This window comes from Haplochromis burtoni, unplaced genomic scaffold (genome assembly GCF_018398535.1).
Source record: "Haplochromis burtoni strain Fernald_Lab_line unplaced genomic scaffold, NCSU_Asbu1 Contig_10, whole genome shotgun sequence".
Taxonomy (NCBI): domain Eukaryota; kingdom Metazoa; phylum Chordata; class Actinopteri; order Cichliformes; family Cichlidae; genus Haplochromis; species Haplochromis burtoni.
This window is the reverse complement of record NW_024582371.1, coordinates 2,410,178-2,436,159: the sequence shown is the minus strand read 5'-3', so window position 1 is coordinate 2,436,159 and position 25,982 is coordinate 2,410,178. Positions and strand designations below refer to the sequence as shown.

The window sequence follows — 25,982 nt, the reverse complement described above, 5'->3', positions numbered from 1 at the left end:
TTTTTTTTTTAAATAAAGGTAACTGCAAATATTGCAAAACAAGGACCACACCCAACTACCTGAGACCTTGTACTTAGCACCAACCTGTAAGGAAGAAACGCATGCATATTCCCACTCTTGAAACTCTAACCTGCCATCTACCACTAAGAGTGGAAGAATACAAATTTTAGAGCAAATAAACAGAAACCCCAATCATAAACTGCACAATGGTGTTTTTTTTTGTTTTTAAATTTTATTTAAATTTTATTTTATTTATTTATTTTTTTAAAAAGCAGTGTTCATCTCTGGTGTGACATGCAGCAGCAGGAAGAGGAGAATGAAAGTGTGTCAAAATGCCCATCCTTCCCCTCTGAGGCTGTGAAGCTCCCTGCTGTCTAACTCAATCTTTCTTAATCTGAACACAGCTGTGGCTACTATATGAGAGAAGAGGCTCAGAAGCAGGTGGCACTGTCAGTGCATGCTGTCCTCTTTATGAGTTCTAAAGCCTTTTTTAGATATGTGATATGCAGTGCTGCCATCCAGACAGCAACGTTTCTCATTGCTTCATTAGGACAAATTGGACTTTAGGCACAGACGATCATCTTCATCCAGAGAAGTGGTTTGTACTTCTGGCTGTAAAGTAGAGCTACAAGGCCCCATTTTTAGCTCTGTCTGTGGCAAATGAAAGTTTGGAGCAGCTCAGAGGTATGTGAGCACTCGTGTCATAATGTTGTGCTCATTTATCTGTTAATGTGACGCGATGCATTCACAGTTGAAAGTGGAAAATGTGGAAGTGATATGAAAATGTTATTCATTCATTTCTGTCACGCCTATTGCAACAAACAGAAAGTGGCTATGAAGATAATCTATTCAGATACCACGCCATCTATAGAAATGAGTGGATGACTCAAAGGGTGTTAACTGGACAGCAGCAGGATAACTGCCGTAATGCAGTACAGACAGAATGTCTCTTTGTGCATGAAGAATTGCAGTGAATTGACTAGTAAACAAACATTCCTTGAGTTGGGTTAATATACTCAGTGGGAGCTTCACTAGCCCTCTGTGCAAAATACAGCAAGTGGGTTATGGTTGGTAATATTTAAAATTTTTGTTTTTTCTTCCTCACAGAAATTGAAGCGGAGAAGAAAGCCATGCAGCAAGGAAACTGAAGAGAGCCATGATTCCTCTCCTTCAGTCGACCCCCCCCCAGCTACCTGCTCGTCTTCCAAGCCCAACCATCCCCACCTCTGCCTCAGTTTTCTGTGCCACGCTGTCTTTGCTTTGAAATGGTGTTTGGGTTGACGCTATGGGGAAAGATCTCTGTGACTAAATTAAGGCAATGGATGCATTTTATTGTTTTGCAATGCAGTGTAGAAAAGGGTTGAACAGGGCATGATAAACATTATACAGGGTGTAGACTTGAGCAAAAAAAGGGAGGGGGGGAAATCATAATTTCAACATTGGAAATTCATCAATCATGTTATATTACTATACCATATGTATGCCTGTAAATGGTGCCATTCAGGATGTTTTATGAAAAAGGACATAAAAGATGATATTGTTTTTAATAAAAAAATGTTCAAAAAGTTTGAGTTACTTTGTTTAAAAAATGAAACCAATGAAACTTATTTGAGCAACTTGGCATCTTCATTTAAAAAAAAAAAAAAAAAACTTTATAGACTGATTTTCACATTCACCAGTTAAAGTATTTGAGGAAAGCAAATGCATATGATGGGCTCGTTTAAATAAAAACTTTGGAAAGAAACTGGAATTTAAAAGCATCAGAGAAAAGATACAAACAAGCATGAAACATTAGTTGAAAATTAAAAATTTATAATGCATAAAAGCAAACCTACATATCATTTAAATGGCTGTATAAACAGATATCGACACCTGATGCTTAAAAGCTCACTCGGACACGAGTGCTCAGTTATTATCTACTCTTTCCTTTCTCGTCAGCACTTACAGTTACATGCAATGTTGCTGTTAATTTTTCAATATGCAATAAAGCCTGAGGTTCATTTTAGGATTTTATTTTATTTTTTCAGCATGCATAATAAAGAAAATGAGGGTTTAAGGCAGTGAAAGACACAGATAAATTTCACTGCCAATACTGGTACCAAAGTATTCTTGGACAACCTCTTGCTATTGGAGTGACTAGGACTAAGAAAATTAATTATTAACATTCATATTCAGCTTTCATATTCTTTGGGGTAGCAAACATTTCATTCCAGATACCTCATCTAGATATACAACAGGTTTAAGCCTGCAGAAAAAACGGGAGTGAACAAGCTGTAGGCGTGGGCACACTGCAGATTGCCAACAAGGATTTTTAGTTGACTTTAGAGTTTAGTTTCGATACATGTGCAGGGCATCATTTACACTGTCTCTATGCATGTAAAGTCAGGATACTAAAATTAGATTATTTGCATTCTGCCTTTAAAATGTTTTGGAAAGCACAAATTTATCTCGCAGCTCATCGACTGGGCATGTTTTCCATCAGGCTCCTGTGTGTGTGGATTGCTTAAGATAGTGCAGTCTGTGTTTTTCCGCAGCAAGCCTGCTGGGACATGTTCATATAGTGGTGCACAAATGCTTGAGAGCAAAGACACACTTTACACTGTCTAACTTTGTTCAAAATGCTTTTACCATACTTGTTAAAGGTCGTGCAGATTTACATGTTCCATTGTGTTGTAATGAAACCTGTTCAATATCATGAATAATAAATTAGGCTTCTTTTGAGAGGGATGATGGTATGCACGTTTTCTCTTTCCGAGATCTGTCAGGATCTGTCTTTGATAAGAAACTTAGGACTACAACAAAACAGTCTAGAACATGTGCAGAATTATCATAGGACTTGTATAAGCAGATAAGGAAAAGTCAGTCTAAGATATATAAATGTAAAAAGTTCTCATCAGCAGATGAGATCCAGAACACAGGATTTCTGATATCTTTTAAAAGACATTTGATCATTCTGGTGCTATAAGAGTGTACTTTTTAACAGCTAAAAAGGCTCATACCAAAATCTGAATCTTTATGGTCCAAATATGTGCACACATACAAGAAATTGACCTCTGATTTTTCATTGCTCTGAATTTAACAGACTTCTATGTGTAATAGTGACGAATTGGCTCTTAGAGCCGGATCTTTGACATGAACGACGCAAGCCGGCTCCTTATTACGAGCCGTGGGGGTTTTTTTTTTTCCTTCTCTCACCCTCTCTCTCGCACTTTTTTTTCCGCTTCACTCCATATGCGAGCCTTGTGCTTTGTGCTGGTCAGAGGGGGGAGGGGCGGTAGTTACACTCGCAGTAGCACAGAAACAGAGCAGGAGGGAAAGACGGAGAAAGAGAGCCAGGGACAACAACGTCACATTAGAAAGGTAGCCTATAGTAATCATCCACAACTATTTTCAGTTGCAGATGATAAAGGATTCAGAAGGTTTATTCATGCAGGCCTATATGACAGAGAATGTGCATCTTCTTTTTGTTTTCATTTTTTAATTTATATTTAATTGTGTTGTGGTTTGCAGTGTTTTGTGTTGTTTCATTTTAAATTTGTTTAAAAGGAAAAAGCTGAAAATTTAAATAGTTAAAAGTTGAAATGTGAATAGTTGGTTTTTGTATTATATGATTTATTTATTACATTTTATGTGGAGTGAATAAATAAAAGTATATTTACGGTGGCCCCTACAGACAAAGCAGCACGTACAAACTTCAAAACACGTACAAAAGACAACAGAAGTGCTCCAGAATGCTAGGCGCAGTGTTGAGCTTTTGTTACCTGGTGGCTACACAAGCCAGCAAGTACCAACGACCGGATTTGGTGTGTGGTAGTAACAGGTAAATGAACTTTTTTTTTTTTTAATTATTTGAATATATATGAGTGCTTGTGTATAAATACACAAACAATACACATATGCTTTCAATTGTTTAATTTAAGTGATCTAGGTAGCTCTGTTTTGGAAGTTCAGTTAACGCTAGAAATGTGTTTTGGAGTTTGTATGTGCTTTCTGGAGTTTGTAAGTGTTTTGTCTCTAGAGGCCACTGTATATATTTATATATAAACATATATAAATAAAACCACTTTTTTTACATTAATAATTCCTTTTGTGCATAATTTTATATTATTGTTAATAGTAAATTAATTAAAGCAACAAAACAACCTGAAGAGCCGGTTCGGAGACGAAAGAACCGACCCTTTTTAGTGAGTCGAGCCGAAAGAGCCGGTTCTCTAAAAAGAGCCAGAAATCCCATCACTATGGTGCGAAATACAAAGATACTGGAATTATTCAGCCGAAAATAAGGGACTGATAAGAGGTGTATACTACATAGATCATATAGTTTAAGTAGAACTTAAAAAATTAAAGGTTTAAATTTTTTATGAGTACATTATACTTGTGCATGCTTTTCTTAATTAAAACATGTATTGCTCCATTTTCTGTTTCTATCCTTAAACTGTATTTTTGTCTACGTAGATAAAATATTCGATAACAACAGCAGTGGGAGTCGACAGTTATTCACTTTATGCTTTCTTTCTTGGTATAACGTGCTGTAAGGCACCCATAGACTGCATAACAGACGTTTATGTACGGTTATTGAATGCAGCATTGTGTAAACAGTGACACCCAGTGGTTACAATATATAATAATATGAGGTTGTTGCAGTACCATGTCCTGCCTCGGGGAGGCGCTTAAAACAACAGGAAAACCAGTAGAAGGAGGAGCGAGCGCTGCTGCAGGTCTCCTCACTGAGCTAACTAAAGTCCACAATCAAGCTAGTTAGCGGGAGCGATGTGGTAAACGCTAGCGGTGATGCACTAGCAGTAAGAGACCATGGACTAGCTCGCCGCTCAGTAAGATAACTCCAGAGGGTTATTGCACCGTCTCGACAATCACTATAATCACGCAGTAGAGCGTTTCACCTGGATGTAATTAGCTTCTTCATTCATGCGCTCGAGCTGGTCCACGGGGGATTTTGAGCTGTGAGTGGCGGGCAAGCTCAGTCATCTGCTCGCAGGGGACAACACGGCTCAGTCACCGGTACGTTTGTTTTGTTGATAGCGTGCTAGCTGGCTAACAGTAACCAAGGGAGTTCAAATGTTAACGTTTGAAGAGATATAAGAGGTGTGACGGAGCCGCAGTTGTAGGGATGCACTCGTAGTGTATACATACATGTACACATAAATAAAGTGAGAAGCGTCAGGGAACTAGCGTGCTTCCGAGTACTGAAACCTTTGTGAAGTAGTCAGAGAACGCTAACATATGTGTTTGGGTCACTTTTACGCTATTGAACTGCTGTTGTGTTGCTCAGGAGCCACCAGGTCCTAGCTTAATGGCTGTAGTCATTTAGAGTTTTTATTGGTACAATGTTAACTGAATGTTTCTCCTATCAGAGCAGCAGTATGGTGGTCCCGGACAGTGCCAGCGTGGTGCCTCAGCCTGACAATGGTAGTCCGACTGGCCTCACGGAAAACTCCGAGCCGGGGTGCGAGGTGGCAGAAGAGGGAGGTCAAGACCTGGCAGGGGTGGAGCTGGAGGAGGTCCGAAAGCTGCAGGAGCTTGTGCGCAGGTTGGAGGTCCAGAATGAGACCCTGCGCAACAGGGGAAGCAAGACCGTCATCCACAGAGGAGCAAACAGTAACCTCACAGCTACTGTCAACATCAACGAGAGGCTGGCTTGTGAAGAGGTGACAAACTCCCACCTCAGATTGGAGCACAGCAGCAGCCAGCTGGACAGCAGGGACTTGATGCTGTCACCTCCTCAGGACAGCAGCAGTGGAGAGGAGATGTCCCCCTTGCCTGTGGCTAGCAGGCTGGAGGAAGAGGATGATGAGGAAGAGGAGGATCGGGGTCTGTGTGGCGGCTTCCTAAAGTTGACCAGCAGCAACGGAGCAGCACAGTCTCAGGGCCAGAGCCAGACGCCGGAGAGCCCGTCTCAGGAAAGTTATGAGTCAGAGACACTTGCAGAGAGCGACTCAGGGGTGGACCAAACTGCACTGGATGAAGTGGATGTCCTAGATTTGGATGATGAGTGTGCAGACATAGAGGACGAGGAGAGCTGGTACGTCTCATTATCGGCAATGCTTTCTCTGGGTGTGCTTTGATCCCACTTGTTTGGGTACAGCCGGCATCTATTTGTGGCTTTAACTGTGTGGCTAAACATGTGCAGCAGAGATGGGGATAAAAAGTGATGTTCGTACAGCAGCAGCTGCGAAGAGTTACCTCCAGGGGAAGCTGCGCTCTGAAGTCACATTTAAAGTTTCAGTCTATAGGTAGAGGAGCCCCTTTAGCCACATGAGTCATTTGTGCCTTTTCATTTTAACCTCTGAATTCTTCAGTGTGATACTCCCCCACAGGGCAGTGACTGTGTAGCATGAGGCTGTTTGGGTTTAAAATTAGACTCGATTCTGAGTTGATGCAGAAACTGTGGTTATTTCTTATCCCACACAAACAAAGTGTATTTAAAAGCTCAAGTCGACACCTACTCCGATTATCTTTTTGTAAGCAGGAGAGAAAGTATACAGATTCTTAGCATTTCGACAAGGCATAAAATATTCAAGCGCAATTAGGAGAAAGTAAAAGAAAGCAGAGTCAGTGGGGAGTTGTTTCTTCTGTCTCAGATTTAACCTTGAGTCCTCAGACTCGAGTGACATGTCTGCTACCTGTTTGACAGCTTAGTCAAACACAAAGGATGTTCTTTTTTTAGTTCTAGCTGTCTGACTCAAGCATAAATAAAAAAAGGTCTTGTATCAGGTGAAAGACTATCCTGTTTATTAAAAAAGAGACCACTAATTTGACTTAACCCAGTCAGAATAAAAAGGATATATCTGGATGTAATTAATATTCAGCCTTTTTAAAGCCTGATCTGTTTTGAACCAGTGTGACCTTTACTTGTTTTGTTTAATTGGCTGGTAGCAATTACCTAAAAATAACATTAATATGGGGCTGTGCAGGAGATCAGTCTAGACATGAGTGTTCATTCTGTCTCACAGTATTGTCCTAAACAGGTAGCATATTGTGTTCACTTTAGCAACTGAGGATCTGGGGATTTAACAGCCAGACCACTCATGACTTATTTTCAGTTTTACATAATTAGCCATACCATATGTGCTTTGTGGGGTTATCATAGCCAAAACATTAAGTAATCCTAAACAGCAGCATAATCTGATCTGCTCCGGGCTGAGTGGGTCCGCGTGGCTGAACTACTTTGGTTGGGATTGCACAGCATGTGATTTGAGCCCCCCCCCCCCCTTCCACCCTGTGTAATCACACCAGAACAGGGGGCCAAAACAGAAGGCAGCTACTGCAGTACTTTTATATTTATTGTTTTGAACCATTACTTTGTGAAAAGATTAGTAAAAGAAAACCATATTCTTGGGACAACATTTGAACTCACCAAGTTGGGTAATTTCTTTCTGGCATGTTTGTTTACTTGTTTTAAAAAAAACTAGTTCAGACTCATAAAACTCAGGGGGCTTGGCTTTAGTGCTCCTAACTTGCACTTGTCACGCTGACACAGTGGAGCAGTGACAAAGGCTATTGCTGCTCTCGACTGTGAAAGCATAAATATGACACAGCTGAATATGTTTTTGTTATAATATCACTTTGGGGTTTATTTACAGTTATTACAGGATTGGTTTAAAAGTGTAAGAGACTCCTCAGTGCCAACATTGTGTTACGGCAGCTGTTGGCAGTGTCCTGCATAAATGGCAATAGCAACACTGTGAGCAAAACCGCACTGTGAATGGATCAAAGCAAACAACATTGTTCTGCATCAAACAGCGGGTTTGTGCTTCTACTAAGAACCACCCTCCCCTCCTCTCCCTGCGCAGAGAAGCCGTGCTCTCTGTGCAGGACGTGTGACCTGAATATTGCTTCCTGCATTGTCGCTCATTCCAGTGGGAAATGGGGTCCTTTTGTGTTTGCCCAAATGGGAAGATGATTTGTAGCTGATTGGTCCAGAACCAGTCAGTTTGGGCCCTTTTGTGTATCCGACTCAAAGCATCAGCCCATGTGATCAGCCACTTCAAAGCTTGTGGTGACTAAATGGCTGTTTGCTCTCACTAAGGCAACGTTGGACACATTGCGGAGGAAGCGTCTGACACTGCAGCTGCATAAAACTCATTTTTGGCTGACACTTTTGTCCTTAGTGGATATTTCTCATGTGTTTTTCATGCTGTAGAATGTAGCTCAAAATGATAGCGGGACTAAAAGCCACAAAACCGTTCCATCCACATCTGTGCTCAGCTGCTAATCTGAGTTTGACTCCATGTTTTAGGCGTCTTTGGATGTGAATTTTGCATTTAACCAAAAGGAAATGAGGCAAATGTAAATTCAAGGTTGGTTCCGGCTTAAGCTGTGATAAAGATGTTCACAAGTACCTGCTTAAGATGATTTCCCACTCACTGTTTGCTTTGATTACATCATTGAAGTCAAACACAGTAACAGCCTAGTTGTTTGATGTGGGATCTTTGCTGCAGGATACTGTCCTTCTGTTGGGGAAAACACTGGGTGGCTGGGCGTTAGCATATCATGTGCAATCTGAGGAGAAAAAAACCATTCTGTTTTACATGGCTTTCACATCCACTCTTACCTTGCATAGCTCACACAGCAGCAGTTCACACTAATCTCCAGCTTGCTCCTATTTAAATGTTCTGCTTCTCAAATCCTGGCAAATACTGCAGCATGAAAGCATGATCAGTATAAGAAGGATTAGACTGACTTCTTTATTCTCACTACTCTTCATTTCCCACATTTAGTGATATGTTTTTCTCTTGTGTGCTGCTTCTCTACAGGTTATATGTGTCTCCTAAAAAGCAGGTAGCAGATCCAGGGCCAGACTCTCCACTGAAGTGGTGTCGGCAGGTCCTTGACCATCGCAGCCCCGAGACCGAGATGGCTTGCCGGACTCTGATCAGTCGGTTGGACCAGAGTATGCAATTAGGATAGTTTACTATAACTGAAGAAAGTCTACTTTGTTTTTTGTTTTGTTTTTTCTTAAGAGTGCTGCATGGATGATGCATTTTTGTAGGGCCGATCCGGAAGTTAGCTTCTCCCTTTTTCCACGGCTTAAAGTGTTGTGCAGAAAATAGAGCCTGTGGGAACGCAGTCACCAAAAGTAAAACACTAATGTTAGGCTATAAAAAACAACAACAACAACCACTTTACCATCACCAGTGCTGAACTGTGTTCAGTGGGATTACTTTTAATGTCTTCCACAATTTCTGTAGTCTTAGTTAGCCATTTGTGAGCAGGCATCTTGTTCTGGACAAAGGCTTGAAAATTTAGGAGTGGGATATTTATTCACATATTTATGTTTAGAACAAAATGTGAAAATGTCTAAAGCCTCTGCTAACCACAGAAGGTCTTTCATTATTCTGCAGCGCTCTATTCACCCTCAGGTACCAGTGCTTAGATTACCAATCTTTCACGCTGTTGAACACTTTAAGCAAAAGAGCTTTGCCTATTCAATAAAATTAGTATCTGATGGTCTTTGATTTGTATCCCTGCCGTATGGTTAGATTATGGTTCAGCAGCACGTAGGCAGCTTCGGCCTGCCAATCTACCTGCAGTTTGGTAGATGGGTGCTGTGTCAATAATATGTGGTACAACCGGTCCGTGGGCAATACTTGCTTATGCTGTTGTTAGTTCACCAGCCATCTATGGAGAAGAGCAAAGTTTTAACATGCAGACAGCTGAAGTGAAAGAGTTTCACTGCAGTCACTGTCTGTACTTTTCTTACTCTTTTCTCCACACTTCTCCCATTCCTGGTGAACTTCACTATCATGTTCTGGCTCACTTGTTAACCAATTGACGTTTGACCGTCATCCACGTCGAGCAATGTGCATTTGGGGTTTTGGTAGACTACACGAGAACAGTGTGTAGGCAAATACCAAAGCAGACGGACACAACTGTGAACGGTGGTAGAATAAATTAAGCATTAGAAATTCTAGGTCTAAACCAAGGTTCAGGCATGTCATTCAACACATTTAGCACCCCAACTTTACTTACTGCTTACCCCTGCTGTGCACAGAGCTGTATAACAAAGCCTAAACACTTGCCGTGAATCTTACTACGCCTTTCAGTGTGGATAGAAGTTTGCATCTGATCCGAAACACCCCATTCATTATTAAACCTGCGAGCAGCTCCCTCATCTTACATGCTGCAAAACCTGAACAGCAAAGCTATTCACACCAAGGCTGAATGACTACATGAAGTCATGGGTGGGATTGGATTACCTTCCTCCCGGAACAGCTCGTGTTTTTAAATGCCAGCACCAGGCCACGTATCCACCTGGATCATTCAAGCTTCAGAACAAGTCATTTAGCATGCGAGGTGCATGAATCAAGTTTTTAAGAAAAAACAAACAAACAAACAAACAAAACAAGAGTTTAATTGAGAAATTTTAACTATTGTGAGAGCTTTTTCTGAGGACATTTTACAAGTAACTTGATAGTGTCACATTGTGTATACAATAAGTACTGGTGTATTTTCCTTCCTGAGAACATGTGATATCTCCTGTCCTGTCGCCCGCAGCATCTCGATGGAGGAACATGTACAGCAGTCCATCAGAGGCGGGCTCGGCGGGCTCAGGCCTGATCTCTCCTGGGTACCACAAATCAACTAACAAATCCCTACTAACCTGTGGCAGTTCAGGTATGGCATGACATTAACACACAGCGCTTCTCATTTTCCCTACAACACAACAGTGAGAATAACATCAGTTACTGTAAGGATGTGGGTCTCACAGTGGTCTGACTGGTTAATTTTAAGGACTGCTTTAGCATTTTTGCATGTTTGAGCTATTTTACATATACTTTACATCGCTGCAAACCATTCTTCAAAGGTTTCTGTAAATGTTTATTTCATTTAATAACTGTTATGGATAAAATTTGCAAATACGGTCAGAAAGAGTCGATGGGCATTTGTCCACACTACATTTGTGTGCAGCAGTCACTTTGGTTATTTAATGGTATTAATTCCTTATCTTAAGTATATTAACTTCTCTTATTAAATTAAATCAAGTTGATCTGAGCCTCAAATAAGCTAAAACTAAGGTGTGCCCTGCAGATAACACTGGTGTCCTTTGGAATATGGTTAGTAATTATGTAAAGTGTATGTTTTTTGTGCTCCCGGATGGGGCACACACACACACAGACACACAATGACAGTGTTAACATATGTAATATGTATGGTATGCATAATTTTGTTCCTTGAACATGTGATTGCAGTTGTAATAGTTGCTTTGCACTTCATTTCTCAGTTTTTTCAGCCCAGCAATGTCAGTGTTGCTGTGGAAACTCCTTTAATAACAAATCTTTGCGTGAACTTGAAAGTGCTTGGAGTATGTGTGGTGATTCTATCTAATGCCAGACTTTTTACATAACCAAATGCTGCTGGGTGATGTCGCCTCGCATTCATCAGGCATGTGTCAGGCTGAACTTTGGCTACAGCTTCCCAGGGCTACAGCTTCCCAGGGCTACAGCTTCCCAGGGCATCATCAGCAGACTGGGCTTTATAGACCAGTGCTGTAGAACAGGCTGTGGGGAGACAAACTAATGTCAGACTGTTAATTCTAAAATTGTGGGTCCACTTAGATAAATTGCATATTTACTTTGGGATCTTGATGAAAGGTAGTACTGCATGCATTAGCCTGGGTCTGTTGAGTTATACCTCACATAGCTCCATTTTTATCAGCCTGATTTTATGCTGATCAGCTAATGTCATGTTTAAAGTTGCCACTATCAGTATGCATAAGAATTTAAATATTGTGCTGTATTAGTGAGTCATAAGGAAGTAGTAGGTTTTGGCTGTGGTCAGTATTCTGTCTATATTCTGTCTATATCGGTGTAATTCAGCTTACTCTAACAGGTATTCTGCTTTGTTTAAAGGCGCCACAAGCATGCCCTCAGCCCTGAGTTCCCAGTCCTCCATAGACAGCGAGCTCAGCACATCAGATGACTCCATCTCAATGGGATACAAGCTGCAGGATCTCACAGACGTCCAGATCATGGCTCGTTTACAGGAAGAGAGTGAGTGTAGAAAGGTTATAGCATTTTGAGTGGCATCAGCTGATTATTTGCATTTATAGACGTCAGAGTCTCATCTGCAAAACTGAGTTTTGCTTGACTTTTAAGTTGTTTCATTTTGACCTGGTATTTCCGGCTCCAGGTCTGAGGCAGGATTGTGCTTCTAGCTCAGCATCTGCATCGCGCCGCAGCTCCACAGCGTCTCTGCAGTCCTTGCGCCGGGGCGGTACGTACAGCGACCAGGAGTTTGACACTTACAGCCTGGAAGATGAAGAGGATGACTTCTCCATGCCCCAGCGACGGCATCGTTTCACCCCTTCGCCATTAGGCTCACCACGGTGCCTCTCTCCCTCGACTTCTAACCATGGTCAGGAATACAGCAGCCATCTCAGGGCCCCACGCACAAAAGGACCCAGGCGGTCTCTCCAGGGCCCCAGTGCAGAGCTGCTTAAATTTGCAAAGAGTGAGGGTAGGCTATAACCAGTGACACTTAAGCAGTTTTACTCTAGATAAGGGACAGCCATGGAGATTCTTCTGTTGTGACAATATACATTTGATTGTAGTTAAGTGTGTGTGTGTGTGTGTGTGTGTGTGGTTCCAGAGGAGTTGAGGCACAGCATGCCTAATCTGGCTCCCCGCACCAGCCTACGTTCCCTGGAGGCAGTCAGAAACAGCCGCAGCATGGAGGCTAACCTCCAGAGCTCTGGCAACCGCATGTCTCCCCTGACTCACTCCCCCTCCACAGGTAACCCCTCCTCACCTGGTCCCCACCACTCCTTAACATACTTTGTCCTACATTTCCTTAGAGATAACTCTTTGTGTCACTTTAATCCTACAATTTAACCTGATCTTCACCTCTGCATGATCACAGGAAGAGTTTGACCAATATATATGTCTTTGAAGATCATGAGCAATGTTGCAGCACAGGGCCTGTTTTTATTTAGGAATTCATATATTCTATTATTTATCAGTCTAACTCTGACAGTACCATGCAAGCCATCATCTATAGGTTTTCACTGGATACTTGGTACTTTTTTAGTACCTACTTGGCTGGGGTTCCAAGCGATCTACGAGGTCACATCCAAATGTGACCTCAGCAGATTGCACGTCACCGATTGGCTAATCAGCGGCATCACTTGATGAGTCATGGGATGGTCTACATCATAAAAAGGAAACTTTTCATGAAGTTTCCTTTTCAAAACCCGTCAACGAGGAAAACCGCTACAAAGAAGCGACACTGTGGTCCATGAGTCTGACGAAAAGCCACAGACTAAGCAGCAGGTATAGCATCGCCTCGAGGTGCTACTTTGTTGTAGAGCTCGTGTCGCATACAAGTGATGTCACGGGATGTTTGCCCATGTTGCTATAACGACCCCATGCACATTAGGTGGTACTCAATTGTAATGGAATACGGTTTGCGTCAAGCCGATCCGAGCAGGTACTAATGGAAAAAGGGTATACACTATTGGTCACAGCTACTTGCAGTTCCACAATTCTTTCCTCACCCTCTTCCCTGACATCCCCAGGTAACTTCCTTTCCACTCACCTGCTACATGACTGCACCACTACTCTGATAATTCAGTACTGTTTCCCTAAGCTTGTCTACAACTCCCGTGTACAACAAATGGCCTTACAGTAGCTTTTATTTACTGAAATTGTCTTAACGAAGTCATCTGGATTGAGATTTTGTTCTGTCACTCAAGGTATGGTTTGCAGTCGGCTGCGAAGCAGTGGCCAGTCTCCTCTCTCCCTGCGGACTCCAGTTAAAGCCGTCACTCCCGTGGGCTCTTTGGCAGGTGGTCGTCAGACTTCCAGAGGCCTACCTGTTGTCCAAGGACAACAGGCAGGAGGGAGCCGCAGGGTCCAGTCGCCAGGTTCTGCTAATGGAGGAAGCTACGTACCCGGCAGGGCTTCAGTTGGAACCGGGAGGCCTGGGGTAGGACGAGGTCAGGCTGCGTCTTCAGCCTCCACTAGAAGTAAACTTTCACAGCCTCAGAGGAGGTGAGTGCTCCAAAAAACACTCTTAAAAGAGCTCTGTGTAATTTCAGGAAATCCCTCAGCTGCAAAGTGAACTGCAGTTAGTGTTCTACTACTCGTGGTTGCACACAGCTCATGCTTTCAGTCTGTGTGCAAACTAAGCACTAAAAACAGTGCAGTGTAGTAGTGCACATTTAAGGAATGGTGAGATGATGATGAGTATTTCCCATTATGCTATAGATACTTGGTTTCTTCTGTGAATTGAGACTAAGCTCCTCTTTTATTGACAGGTCTTTGGGCATGGCCAAAATCTCAGATGAGTCCTGGAAAGATGGCTGCTACTGAGGTCTCCTGGCAATGAAGGATGTTCACTGCTGCAAACATCACCCCGACTTCTCCCCGTTGCCTCTAAATACAAAGAAAAACAGTCACTGTGTTCACAAATGTGTCATACAACCTCGGCCCCCCCCCCCTCATTTCAGACTGGAGCGCTGGGCTGCACTGGATTTGTAGTTAATCTCTTTCCCTCGCATGAAACACTGTCAACCCACACAAAGAGAGGATGTGTAGGCAGACAAGAAGACACGTGCACACTCGACTTGTTAATACGGACCAAATCTGAGCTTCCAGAAGATATGCTTGTGTCAACTTTACTTATTTTTCTATGGTATTTGTGAGAAACTGCTGGAATATTAAGGGGTGTATTACTGTTCTGTTGATGTAATTGATATGAAGACAGTTTAAATGAAGATTTTTGCCAGTCTGTTCATTATCTGTGACTTACTCTAGATGAAGGTGCTGAGTATTGCATGCTTGGTTTTGTTTTTTTCCCTGAGCCCAAATGCCTTCTCTTCATTCTATACCTGCAATATGAGAAAACTTTCATGTCTCCCTACAATTATCTTTGGATTTCTGAATGTTTGAGTGGTTCATAGTGAAAATTATCTTTAGATTTGTGTTATATTTGTGTTTTGCTGTTTGCTTACACGGCAACACAACTCCTGCAAACCACACTGCCCTTACGAATTATCATAAAGAAGGAAAAAAAACATGGGTTGTGCCAAGGTGCATTAGAGCTGTAATTCCTTAATTCCAAAAGTAATTTTAAGTTGGTAAAGGTACTGTTAAAGAGTTTTCAAAGCATTTTTACTGCATATCTACATTTCAATTTTAGTGTCTGTTGTTGGGAAACCCACTAATAACAAATGTTTATGCACAAAAGGCCTCCTGCCTTAGTCAGCTATGCACCCTCATGAAGAGTGCCTCTGAATAATTAGGAGCTGTTATGAAAACGATTAATAAAGTCTACCCTGAAACTCTAAATGCACTTTTGGTCATATTTAATCCATGTATGTTAAATCGTGGTCTGTTCTGTATGAAAGGCTAATTAGTCACACTATGCAGCACAAGCAATAGCAGCGGCAGTACCGTTACCATGTCCCGGATATTTCCTGGGTGCGTGACCAACCACTTCTCAAATGAGTGCTCAACTACTACCCACCCCTTGTGACAAAATGGCCTACAGGCCTCATCTTCGCAGGCGAAGTCTGAGCGCACACAGTACAAGCACATAAATGTTTATTTTATTTGTTACTGTAGTAATGTTTGAATTTCGCTCCTCTGAGCCCGCTTTAAACATGTCCCGATTAAGAGAATGACTGCGTTAATGTAACTCTGCTCTCTTATGCATGACGCAAATAGTAAGGGATCAGCGGTAAACGAGGCCACGCATTGTCTGCCCCCCGCCCTCCCTCTGCTTGTCAGGAAGCAAGCTGATTGGCCGAGGCCTAGCAAAGAGTGCCCGGGGATCCAAAACTGCAGGCCGCACTTAGCTTACCGTCAAAAATAAACCAAAAAAATAACAGACAAATCCGAGAAGGGGGAGAAACGCCGATAGAGTCAGAAGATAACGTTATCAGGTAAAATTATTCTGAGTCGATCAAAAACGAGTGTGGAATAAGACGCATGGGCCCAGTTGGACGTAGCGGGCCTCTTTCAGCCTTTTCGAAAAACAACATGGAAGATAATGCGGCACAAGCTGCACCACCTAGCTTAGCAGGCTAGCTAGCTGACCGGACGGCAGTCGCCGCACAAAACAGAGCGAATTGCAAAACTAGTGATCTCATTGGTCATCGTGGTTTGTTGTATGCGTTTGGGACTACATATGCATTATAACGTTATGTGTAACCGTTGCTTACATCGACGTATTGGACTGGTTATCGCGCTCCTTGAATTAGCCTTTATGCTAAAACAAAATGGCGCTTTGAGACTCAGCCCTAGCTTCCTTGCTAGTTAGCTCCGGTGGGTGGAGGGCGGTAGCCATTGCATAACTGTGGTAGTTTCAGTGGCGGCCATAAACTCGGGAGCATATGTGATTTTTTGTGTAGATACTTAACACTACAGTACTTGAGAAACGATTAGTGCAACGGAACTGCATTTGTTTTTGTTTTTTTACCCCAAAAGGATAAATATGTGAAAACTAACAACCACAACACCGCTACAGACCGCTGTAAATACATTTGCTTCATTTTAAATCGTCATGTGACGACAGTGCATTTCCTCCCACGAAATTAAGCAGGAGTCCTTATCCAAAAGCTATCAGAACCGCTGCATGCGAGCTCGCCCGCCCTGCACACTGAGTCTTTTGTCTCTGCTGCGCTCCGGCCATCAGGCTCAACCAGCTCCAGGTGTATATAGCGATCTGTCCTCAGGTTGAAGCTGCATGTAGTACCCCTAATTGGCAGCAGAGGGAGGCAGTGGTCAACAACAACGACTGTCCACGGTTTAAAAATAAGTTTGTGTTCTGTATATATGGCTTACGGAGGTAGATTTTGCAATAGAGACTAGTGCTTTTCTTATGAACCCAACGCCAAATATTTGTGCATTTCTGCAAAAAATGAACAGCTGGTGTTCAGTTATAATCCCAAGCTCATGTGATAATTGTATTTTCTTTTACTTTGTCAGAATAATTCAGTATCTTGATGGAAGGAAGCACATCAGATATCCTGTTGGTTTTATTGTAAAGATTTTCTGTCGTCAAATGTGAAGGTATGTAATACTAACTGCATTTCTTTCCCTTTCGGTTTTATTTTTAGCAGTGTATATGAAGTAAAGGTTAATGTAATCTGTGCTGCAATTTTCAGTCTGTTTTTACGGAGTGAAGACATGGATCAAGGAGGAGGGGTGTTAGAGCTGCACACTCAAGAGCTGAAGATGCCCCATGCTATGATCATGCAAGATTTTGGTAGGCGAATTAGCAAGAGAAATTAATACACGTGTTGCATTTGGCATTTAGCTAGAGCAGGGCGATATGACCAAAAATATTTATCACGATATACATTTGGAAATTTGCGATAACGATATAATTGACACGAGACAAAATACTTTACAACTCCACAACTTTATTAGTGCAAAAAAAACCCCATCAATGTATTTCCACTTAAACAAGCAGCTGTTTTATGTGCATTAAAGTTATATAAAATTTTAACAGTGCAAATGCAAATTCCTCGCTGACAGTTTAACCAAAAGGCATTTCCAGTGGAAATTGGCCGACATATCCTCAGCATAACCATGTATAATATCCACAAAACCTAAAAAGAGGTTATACGCACACAATATGGTAATATTATGTTGAAGCACAGTACATATCACTCCGCGAGGCGCCTGCGTACAATAGCCTTAATGCTCCAACAATCCATCAAGCGGTGCGGCTTCGTAGCTTAGCAAAGTCGCACTGAAACATTTGACAGATTTTCGAGCCCTGTGTACCACATAAAATCGTTTCGAGGTCAGCAAACACAACCAGAATTCATACATAAGACACACGGGATTATAAGGGGCACTGTCGATTTTCAGAAAAATCAAAGGATTGATTTTAAGTGTGCCGTATTTTCCAAAAAACACGATAATAACGACGGCCCGCTCGCATGCTCTACTAAAAATAGTGCTTTGTTGTGTATCTGACAGACGAAAGCTAAACCAGTTCCACACCACTGAAATTGCAGCATTTTTACAAACCAATTCTGGTTCATCCGTTTCATTCAACGCTCCGGTTTTGCTCTTCTTATTCTCCGTCGCCACCATGCTTTTTCCGCCATGTGCTTATGAAAACAAAGGCACTGCGCATTAGGGCTGGGCCATATCATACCGTTCACGGTAATACTGGTATAATTTTGGGCAACAATAGAAAAATGAAATATCGCGATAGAATATGAGTAAACCACGCATGCGCAGTGCCTTTGTTTTTATACGCACACGTCGGAAAAAGCATGGCGGCGAAAGCAAATCGTTGAATGAAACGGATAAACCAGAATTTAGCTTTCATCCGTCAGGTACACAACAAAGCACTATTTTTGGTAGAGCATGCTAGCGGGCCGTCGTTATTACCGTATTGTTTGGAAAATACCGCACACTTAAAATCAATCCTTTGATTTTTCTGAAAATCAACAGTGCCCCTTATAATCCCGTGTGTCTTATGTATGAATTCTGGTTGTGTTTACTGACCTCGAAACGATTTTATGTGGTACATGGCGCTCGAAAATCTGTCAAATGTTTTAGTGCGACTTTGCTAAGCTACGAAGCCGCACCGCTTGATGGATTGTCGGAGCATTACAGCTACCGTAGTCAGGAGCCTGGCAGAGTGATATGTACTGTGCTTCAACATAATATTACCGTATTGTGTGCGTATAACCTCTTTTTAAGTTTTGTGGATATTATACGTGGTTATGCTGAGGATATGTCGGCCAATTTCCACTGGAAATGCCTTTTGGTTAAACTGTCAGCAAGGAATTAGCATTTGCACTGTTAAAATTTTATATAACTTTAATGCACTTAAAAAAGCTGCTTGTTTAAATGAAAATATATTGATGGGTTTTTTTGCACTAATAAAGTTGTGGAGTTGTAAAGTATTTTGTCTAGTGTCAATTATATCGTCAGTTATATCGTTATCGCAAATTTCCAAATGTATATCGTGATAAATATTTTTGGTCATATCGCCCTGCTCTACTGCGCATGCATGTTTTACCCATATTGTATCGCGATATTTCATTTTCTTATCGTTGCCCAACATTATACCGGTATTACCGTGAACATATGATGGCCCAGCCCTACATTTCGCTAATATTTAGAGACCAATTTCCCAAAAGGCGCAAGAAACCTGAGTGTCAAGCTAATTTAAATAAGGAAGTCAAAGTGACCTCACATTGTCATTAGCAAATTTTAATCGTATACTAACAAAAAATGACACTCTTTCACAATTATTTGACTAATATCAAGCTTTAATTGTGATTTTTTTAAAACTCTTTATATCATCAGTTGCAGGCATGGGGGGTCTGGCTCACATTGATGGGGAGCACATTGTGGTGTCGGTGCCAGAGGGTATGCTGCTTTCTGATGTCATGACAGACGAGGGCATCCTCCTGGAGCACGGACTTGAGGTGGAAGGTCTGGAGACTCAAGTTGTTCAAGGCCTGGAGACGGAGGTAGTGGAGAGCTTACATGCAGATGTAGAAGGCTTGGAGGCAGAAGTTGTTGAAGGGCTACAGACACAGGTGGTAGAGTTAGAGGCTCAGGTTGTTGAGGGCCTAGAGGGAGAAGTGGAAGTGGAGGGCCTCGAGGCGCAAGTGGTGGAGAGCCTGGAAACTGAGGTTGATGTGGAGGGTCTGGAAGCTCATGTTGTTGAGGGCCTTGAAGAAGAAGTGGAGGTGGAGGGCCTAGAAGCTGAGGTTGTCGAAGGGCTGGAGGTGGATGTGGAAAGTCTGCAGTCTCAAGGTGTGGAGGCCCATGAAATGAGCACTGAAGACATGGTGCCTTCAGAACACAGTGTAATCATGCCTGAAAATATCCTGGGGACTGAAGTTGCAATAGAGGAAGCCCTGGACGCCCATCACCACCATGTTCTGACCTCAGACCTCATACAGGACGCAAACCACCATCATGACGACATGCCAGACCAGGTGTTTGTGGCAGAGCTGCTGTCTGAACACCAGGACAACACACTGGACCACCAGCTTGTGTCTGAAGGGTTGATGGTGACCGAGGCCAATGCCGAGACCATAATCCACGAACAGCTGCCAACTGAGGCTGTTCCCCTACAGACAGATGAGGATGATGATGCAAGGAGTAGCTCCGAGGATTACCTGATGATCTCCTGTAAGATATCTTGGCACATAACACGGCAAACATTTTTTTATAAAGTTACATTTTTTGCATAACCATTGGTATTTGTTTTTTTTAAAGTGGATGAAGTGGGAGAAAAGTTGGACATAGGGGACACTCCCCTTGAGATCAGCACTGAAGTAATGGAAGACAAGGACTCAAAAGAGGAGGATGGCTCTGAGGTCATAAAAGTCTACATCTTTAAAGCTGAAGCAGATGATGATTTGGGTAAATGATCTTCAGTACGGTACATCCAGCCATGTTTGTGTTAAAAGTCATATGGCTCATTGAGTTTTTGGTGTTTTTGTTTGGTTTTTTTTCAAGGTGGGACAGAGGTAATAACAGAGGATGATTACCAGAACGGCCATCCTGATTTGGAAGCAGCTTCATCGGGCAGACTGGGAGTTGGCCGTGACAAAATGGTCTACATGGCAGTCAAGAACCATCCAAAGGAAGAAGAGGATGATGAGGATGACAGCGATGATGATGAAGATGAAGACATTGGTATGCCCTTTATATGAAAGGGTTAGATGGGTAATTTTTCCTAAATTAGTAGTTTGAGATAAAACCATGTTCTATGACTGCTGAAATAGATTATTAAGAGGAAGATGCTATGCTGCAGCATTACTGTTTAAATGAGATGCTCAGCAAGATGATTTGGGGTCAGTATGTGTGGCAAATGTGTTTAAAAGACGACTTAGCAGTCAGAGTTTGTTTTGAAAAGTATCAAAGTAGAAATAAGGCAAGGTCATCCATTCTGTTGTTATTGGGGTGTTATGTGTTGCAATGTCTGTGCAGGTAATACAATTGATCAAGTGAAGAATGGAGCAGCTACACCATTTTTGCAAATCCGTGAGGGACTGGGTGCAAACCGTGCTCTCAAAACCAAATCGAAGAAGAAGAAGAAAGGCGAAACACGGCAGTGTCAGACTGGTAGGATCAGCATGTCATATTGATACTGATACATACCTTAAATTGATAATTTTTATCTGTGTTGTCACCAAGTCTGAATGTATATAATTTTATCATTCACATTCGAGGAAAACTTAGAATAATAATGGTTGATTGCAATGTTGCATACTCTCTCTTTTTTCAAACTTCTCTGTCCAGCTGTTATCATTGGACCAGATGGGATGCCTTTGACCGTCTACCCTTGCCACATCTGTGGAAAGAAGTTTCGCTCGCGGGGATTCCTCAAATGCCATATGAAGAACCACCCGGACCATCTGCTCAAGAAGAAGTATCAGTGTACAGACTGCGACTTTACCACCAACAAGAAAATCAGCTTTCACAACCACTTAGAGAGTCATAAGCTCCTGAGCCACAACAATGAGCGATCTCCAGAGTATACAGAGTACGCGCGGCGCTACCATGAGTCTAGCCCACTGGGCTCAGACAAGCTCATTGTCAAGGATCGGGAGCCCAAACTGCATCACTGCAAGTACTGCGATTATGAAACAGCTGAACAGGGCCTGCTCAACCGTCACCTGCTGGCTGTGCACAGTAAGAACTTTGCACATGTGTGTGTTGAGTGCGCCAAAGGCTTCCGTCACCCATCGGAGCTGAAGAAACACATGCGCACCCACACAGGCGAGAAGCCCTACCACTGCCCGCACTGTGAGTTCCGCTGTGCAGACCAGTCCAACTTAAAGACTCATATCAAGAGCAAGCATGGCGCAGATCTGCCTTTCAAGTGCAGCCATTGTCCCCAGGCTTACGCTGATGCACGTGAACTGCAGCGCCACATAGAGATGGTGCAGGGCCACAAGACCCACCAGTGCCCGCACTGTGAGCACAAGAGCACCAACTCCAGTGACCTGAAGAGGCACATTATTTCAGTTCACACCAAGGACTTCCCCCATCAGTGTGACGTGTGCGAGAAAGGCTTTCACAGGCCCTCAGAGTTGAAGAAACACGCGGAAACACACAAAGGCAACAAAGTGCACCAGTGCCGGCATTGTAACTTCAATGCACCCGACACTTTCACCCTGAGTCGCCATATCCTATCCCTGCATACGAAGGACCTACCCTTTAAGTGCAAGCGCTGCCGGCGAGGCTTCCGGCAGCCCGCCGAGCTGAAGAAGCACATGAAAACGCACAGTGGTAGAAAGGTATATCAGTGCCAGTATTGTGAGTATAACAGTACGGACGCTTCTGGCTTCAAACGCCACGTCATCTCTATCCACACCAAGGACTACCCCCACCGCTGCGACTACTGCACCAAGGGCTTTAGGAGGCCTTCAGAGAAGAGCCAGCACATAGCCAGGCATCACAAAGACATGTTGATGTAATGTCATTGCACACAAACACACTCCTCTTTACCGAGTAAATCTGTGTCACACACACCCAGAGGTAATTTTAGTGTATTAACAAAGAAATAATGGATGCAGGCAGTTGATGAAGAAAACAACATTATAATTGCTGTTCTGTGTTCTGTGTCGTTTTGGGTCTAAACCTCCTGCCCCCAGGAGTAAATGCAAGAACACGTCTTAGGATGGGGGTTAAATCTGGAAAAAAAACAAAAAAAAAGACAGTGTGTACACTGAGCGGGACAGTTGTAAATTGTCTTCGGTGGCAGAAAAAAATCACATATGAACATATATTCAGGGTTTCAAATGTCTATATTTTTATACCCACTCAGCTGAAATGCTGCAAGATGATGACTGTGTCTAGTAAAACAGAAAAGAGGTGTTTTGGGGACGTCATGCTAGTTCTCCAGACGATGTGGAACGACTACATGAGAAGTTTGCCTCCATAGTACCAACTAGTATCTTGACCTCATGAACCAGCTTTTACCCTGACATTTTTTTGTTTTTTTCTTTTCTAATGCTATCTGGTCTTTAATGAACAGAGCCATTCACAAGTTCAAAATAGGTTCGTCACTGATGTTGAGACATAATGCATCTTGAAAAATATGTTTCATTAAATTTAACCGTTAAACTCACATCATTTTGGATTTTCCTCTCAACCCTGAACTCTTGGAGCCCCATTAAACGAATCGTGTATAAAACAGTATAGACTATTTTCAGTTAAATACGTCTTACAAGTTGAATCAGAAATGCTACTCTCTGGTCAGCAGAGTCTAGCATGGAGCAGAAGGGTGGAGTTGGTATGTTAGAATATCCCTTTAGTGTACACATCTCTGACTGGTGTATTATTATTATAATTATATATGACATTGACAGATGGTTGGCTTCACATATAATAACCAGTGACGTGGTTGCGTGTGAATGCCACTGTAAGTACGTGTGATGTTACCTATGACACAGATAACCATTTGATAGCAATCATGCCTTACATCCGTTAGTCTTTATCCTTTAAGCACTGATGCACACCGCTAATCAGAAAATAAGTGATTTTTAACTCTCAAACATGCTGTATCAATGCCATTCTCTCAGAGATTATGTGTTTGAGTCAGTAGAAAGCACTTTAATAATTTTGTTTTTGTATTTTAATGACATGTATGAGAGTTTATTATCTGGGGATATGTATAGATAAATAGATAGAAATATCCCAAGATATTAAACACGTACAGAGCTTTGTGAGTGGGTAAAGGTAAAGATTGTTTTTGAGTGTTATCTCTAATGAGCAGCGATCATTACTGCATCACAACTGAATTGTCATTGAAAGTGGTGGGTGAAATCGCTTATTGTTTTGTTCTATGGATAAGTGATTGGGTTTTGTGTTTTTGTTTGTGCTCACTAACAAGTTTCCCAGACACTAGCCCTACAATCCCAAATAGCCCGACCCAGTCCCAAGCACGGGATTATTTCCTTCAAGTCATTGCTCATCATATTGGCATTAGTCTTTAAAGTATGCACATATGCTGTCTCCATGAAATTAATTGTGGTATATATTAAAAAAAAATCCCTGCATTTCGTGTACCTTAGTCTATATTTTCTTTCAGTCTGATTGTGGATAAACTACTGGTGGGGAAGAACCAAAATAAACAATTATCTTTTTACCCTTTTTGTCCTTTCTGTCTAAAAAGAAGGAAATGTTAAAAGCTAACAGGGAAATTTACACATAGCTACTGTATTACCAGTAAATCAGTCAGGCTTTTCCTTATTTTCCACGTCAGTGCTTCACCTAGTCTGCGTCTTGCATCCTCGTTTCTCATTAAGATTTTAATACTCAACTTACTGCCAGGAGTACATGAAGGATTGGCGTTATAACTCGCTATTTACCCAGTTTGCATCAGTCTATGTCTTTATAGGACCTAATGATTATCTGTAGTTGTAGCTGTCTCTTTATCAGTTTCATGTACATAGTGCATTTTCAGTGATTGTACAACCATCAGGCATTAATAGATGATGAAATATGGAGTAAGCTTCAGCAACTCAGGTCTAGAGATTGATTGCTAAAGAGAATTCAAACTTTCTCTGCTTCACAAGCTCATCATCCCACATAATTGTGCTTAAATGTAGGATTTACTGTGAGAAGGCAGAGCAGCACCACACTCTCCCAGAATGTATATTTTTCCACTTGTGTCAGCACAGAGAAGCTGAAGAGAAACCTGAGCTCCCTTTGGCCAGGCTGCTTTATTTAGTTGTTGTTTTTTTTAACTACTACGTCGGGATCCTGCAACTTCAAGAGCCTCTTTAACTTGGCAAGTAGATCTGATACATACTGTACAAGCTGAGATGCTTCAAAGAGCGATCATAGCCTTGTTGGCTTTGTGCAAGGCTGAGACAACAGTGTGGGGAAAACTACCCAGCGCAGTTGCACAATCCTCAAACATGAGGTGAATCTGAAATAGTCTTCCCCAGCAGGATAGAACCACAGAAGCGAATTTTAGCTTGTTTTATGAACTCGTCGCCTAACAGTCTGCTTATATCTACATCATGTGTGGGTCACAAAACAGGTTTTGTGCGCTGAAATAAAAAAACAAAACTAATGGTCCTAGTGCAGTTTTATTATTACAGCAATTTACTGTTATTATAAGTGCCTGAAAGTTAGACGGACTGTAATAGTCTAATTTTTCAAAGAAGCTTTCTTGTCATAATAGAAATAAAAGGTTTAAGAGTGAGCCTATGTGCACAACAGCGAGGCCTTGAACCTAAAACAGCTACATTGAATTCACCCACCATTAATGTCATTACATTGTTGCTTTTCCCATTGTGGTGCTCCCAAAAGGGTATATTGTTTGCAAGTTGCTTGCAGAGCTACCTGAAAGCAGGACTGATGAAAAGAAAAACCCCTCCACTGTGGATCAAACACCACATGCAGTCACTGGCCACTTTATTATGTACACATTCCTTGCACTGGGTTAAATTTACATTTAGAGTTGCTTTAATTCTTTTTGGCATGGATTCCCTAATATTTTGGTCCATACTGACACGTGTCAATGTGAATCTCCTGTTCCACCACATGCCATATGAGCTCTGTTGGATTGATTTAGTGACTGTGGAGGCCGTTCGACTACATTGAACTCATTGTTGTGTTCAAGAAACCAGTTTGAGATGATTTGAGTTTTGTGACATGGTTAACCTGCTAAAAGCAGCCATCAGATGATGGGTGCACTGTGGTCACAAAGGGATAGACCTGGTCAGCAACAGTACTCAGGCAGGCTGTGGGATATAAATGATGTTCAGCTAGTACTGAGAGCCCAAAGTGTGCGAAAAATATCCATCACACCATTACACCACAACCTTTGATGGCAGTATGGATTCATGCTTTCATGTTGTGATGCTGCCAAATTCTGACCCTACTATCAGACCAGGGAGCGTTTTTCAAATCTTCTGTTGTCCAGTTTTGGGGAGCACATTTGATCTGTAGGTTCAGTTTCCTGTTTTTAGCTGTCAGGAGTGACACAAGCTGTGGTCTTCTACTGCTGCAACT

The 25,982-nt window shown here is 42.1% G+C and overlaps 2 protein-coding genes across 3 annotated transcripts; both read left to right on the top strand.

Moving 5' to 3' along the window:
* The first annotated feature begins 4,677 nt into the window (after positions 1 to 4,677).
* zgc:66447 (SLAIN motif-containing protein-like) lies at positions 4,678 to 15,308 on the top strand. 2 transcript variants are annotated; one of them, XM_005921267.3, is made up of 9 exons: positions 4,678 to 5,019; positions 5,378 to 6,040; positions 8,775 to 8,911; positions 10,516 to 10,635; positions 11,871 to 12,011; positions 12,151 to 12,477; positions 12,610 to 12,753; positions 13,712 to 14,009; positions 14,276 to 15,308. In XM_005921267.3, the coding sequence occupies exons 2-9, from the start codon at positions 5,382 to 5,384 to the stop codon at positions 14,328 to 14,330; spliced, it is 1,881 nt and encodes a 626-aa protein (XP_005921329.1). In that variant the 5' UTR covers positions 4,678 to 5,019; positions 5,378 to 5,381; the 3' UTR covers positions 14,331 to 15,308. The 2 variants fall into 2 exon arrangements, with proteins under 2 accessions (XP_005921329.1, XP_005921328.1); XM_005921266.3 differs by having other exon boundaries at positions 5,373 to 6,040.
* A 129-nt stretch (positions 15,309 to 15,437) lies between these two features.
* On the top strand, positions 15,438 to 24,105 carry znf711 (zinc finger protein 711). The gene is made up of 8 exons (XM_005921270.3): positions 15,438 to 15,904; positions 16,950 to 17,033; positions 17,129 to 17,229; positions 19,299 to 20,135; positions 20,223 to 20,369; positions 20,466 to 20,645; positions 20,940 to 21,074; positions 21,252 to 24,105. Exons 3-8 carry the CDS (start codon positions 17,151 to 17,153, stop codon positions 22,430 to 22,432), a joined length of 2,559 nt encoding a protein of 852 aa, XP_005921332.1. The 5' UTR covers positions 15,438 to 15,904; positions 16,950 to 17,033; positions 17,129 to 17,150; the 3' UTR covers positions 22,433 to 24,105.
* Positions 24,106 to 25,982: the final 1,877 nt, after the last annotated feature.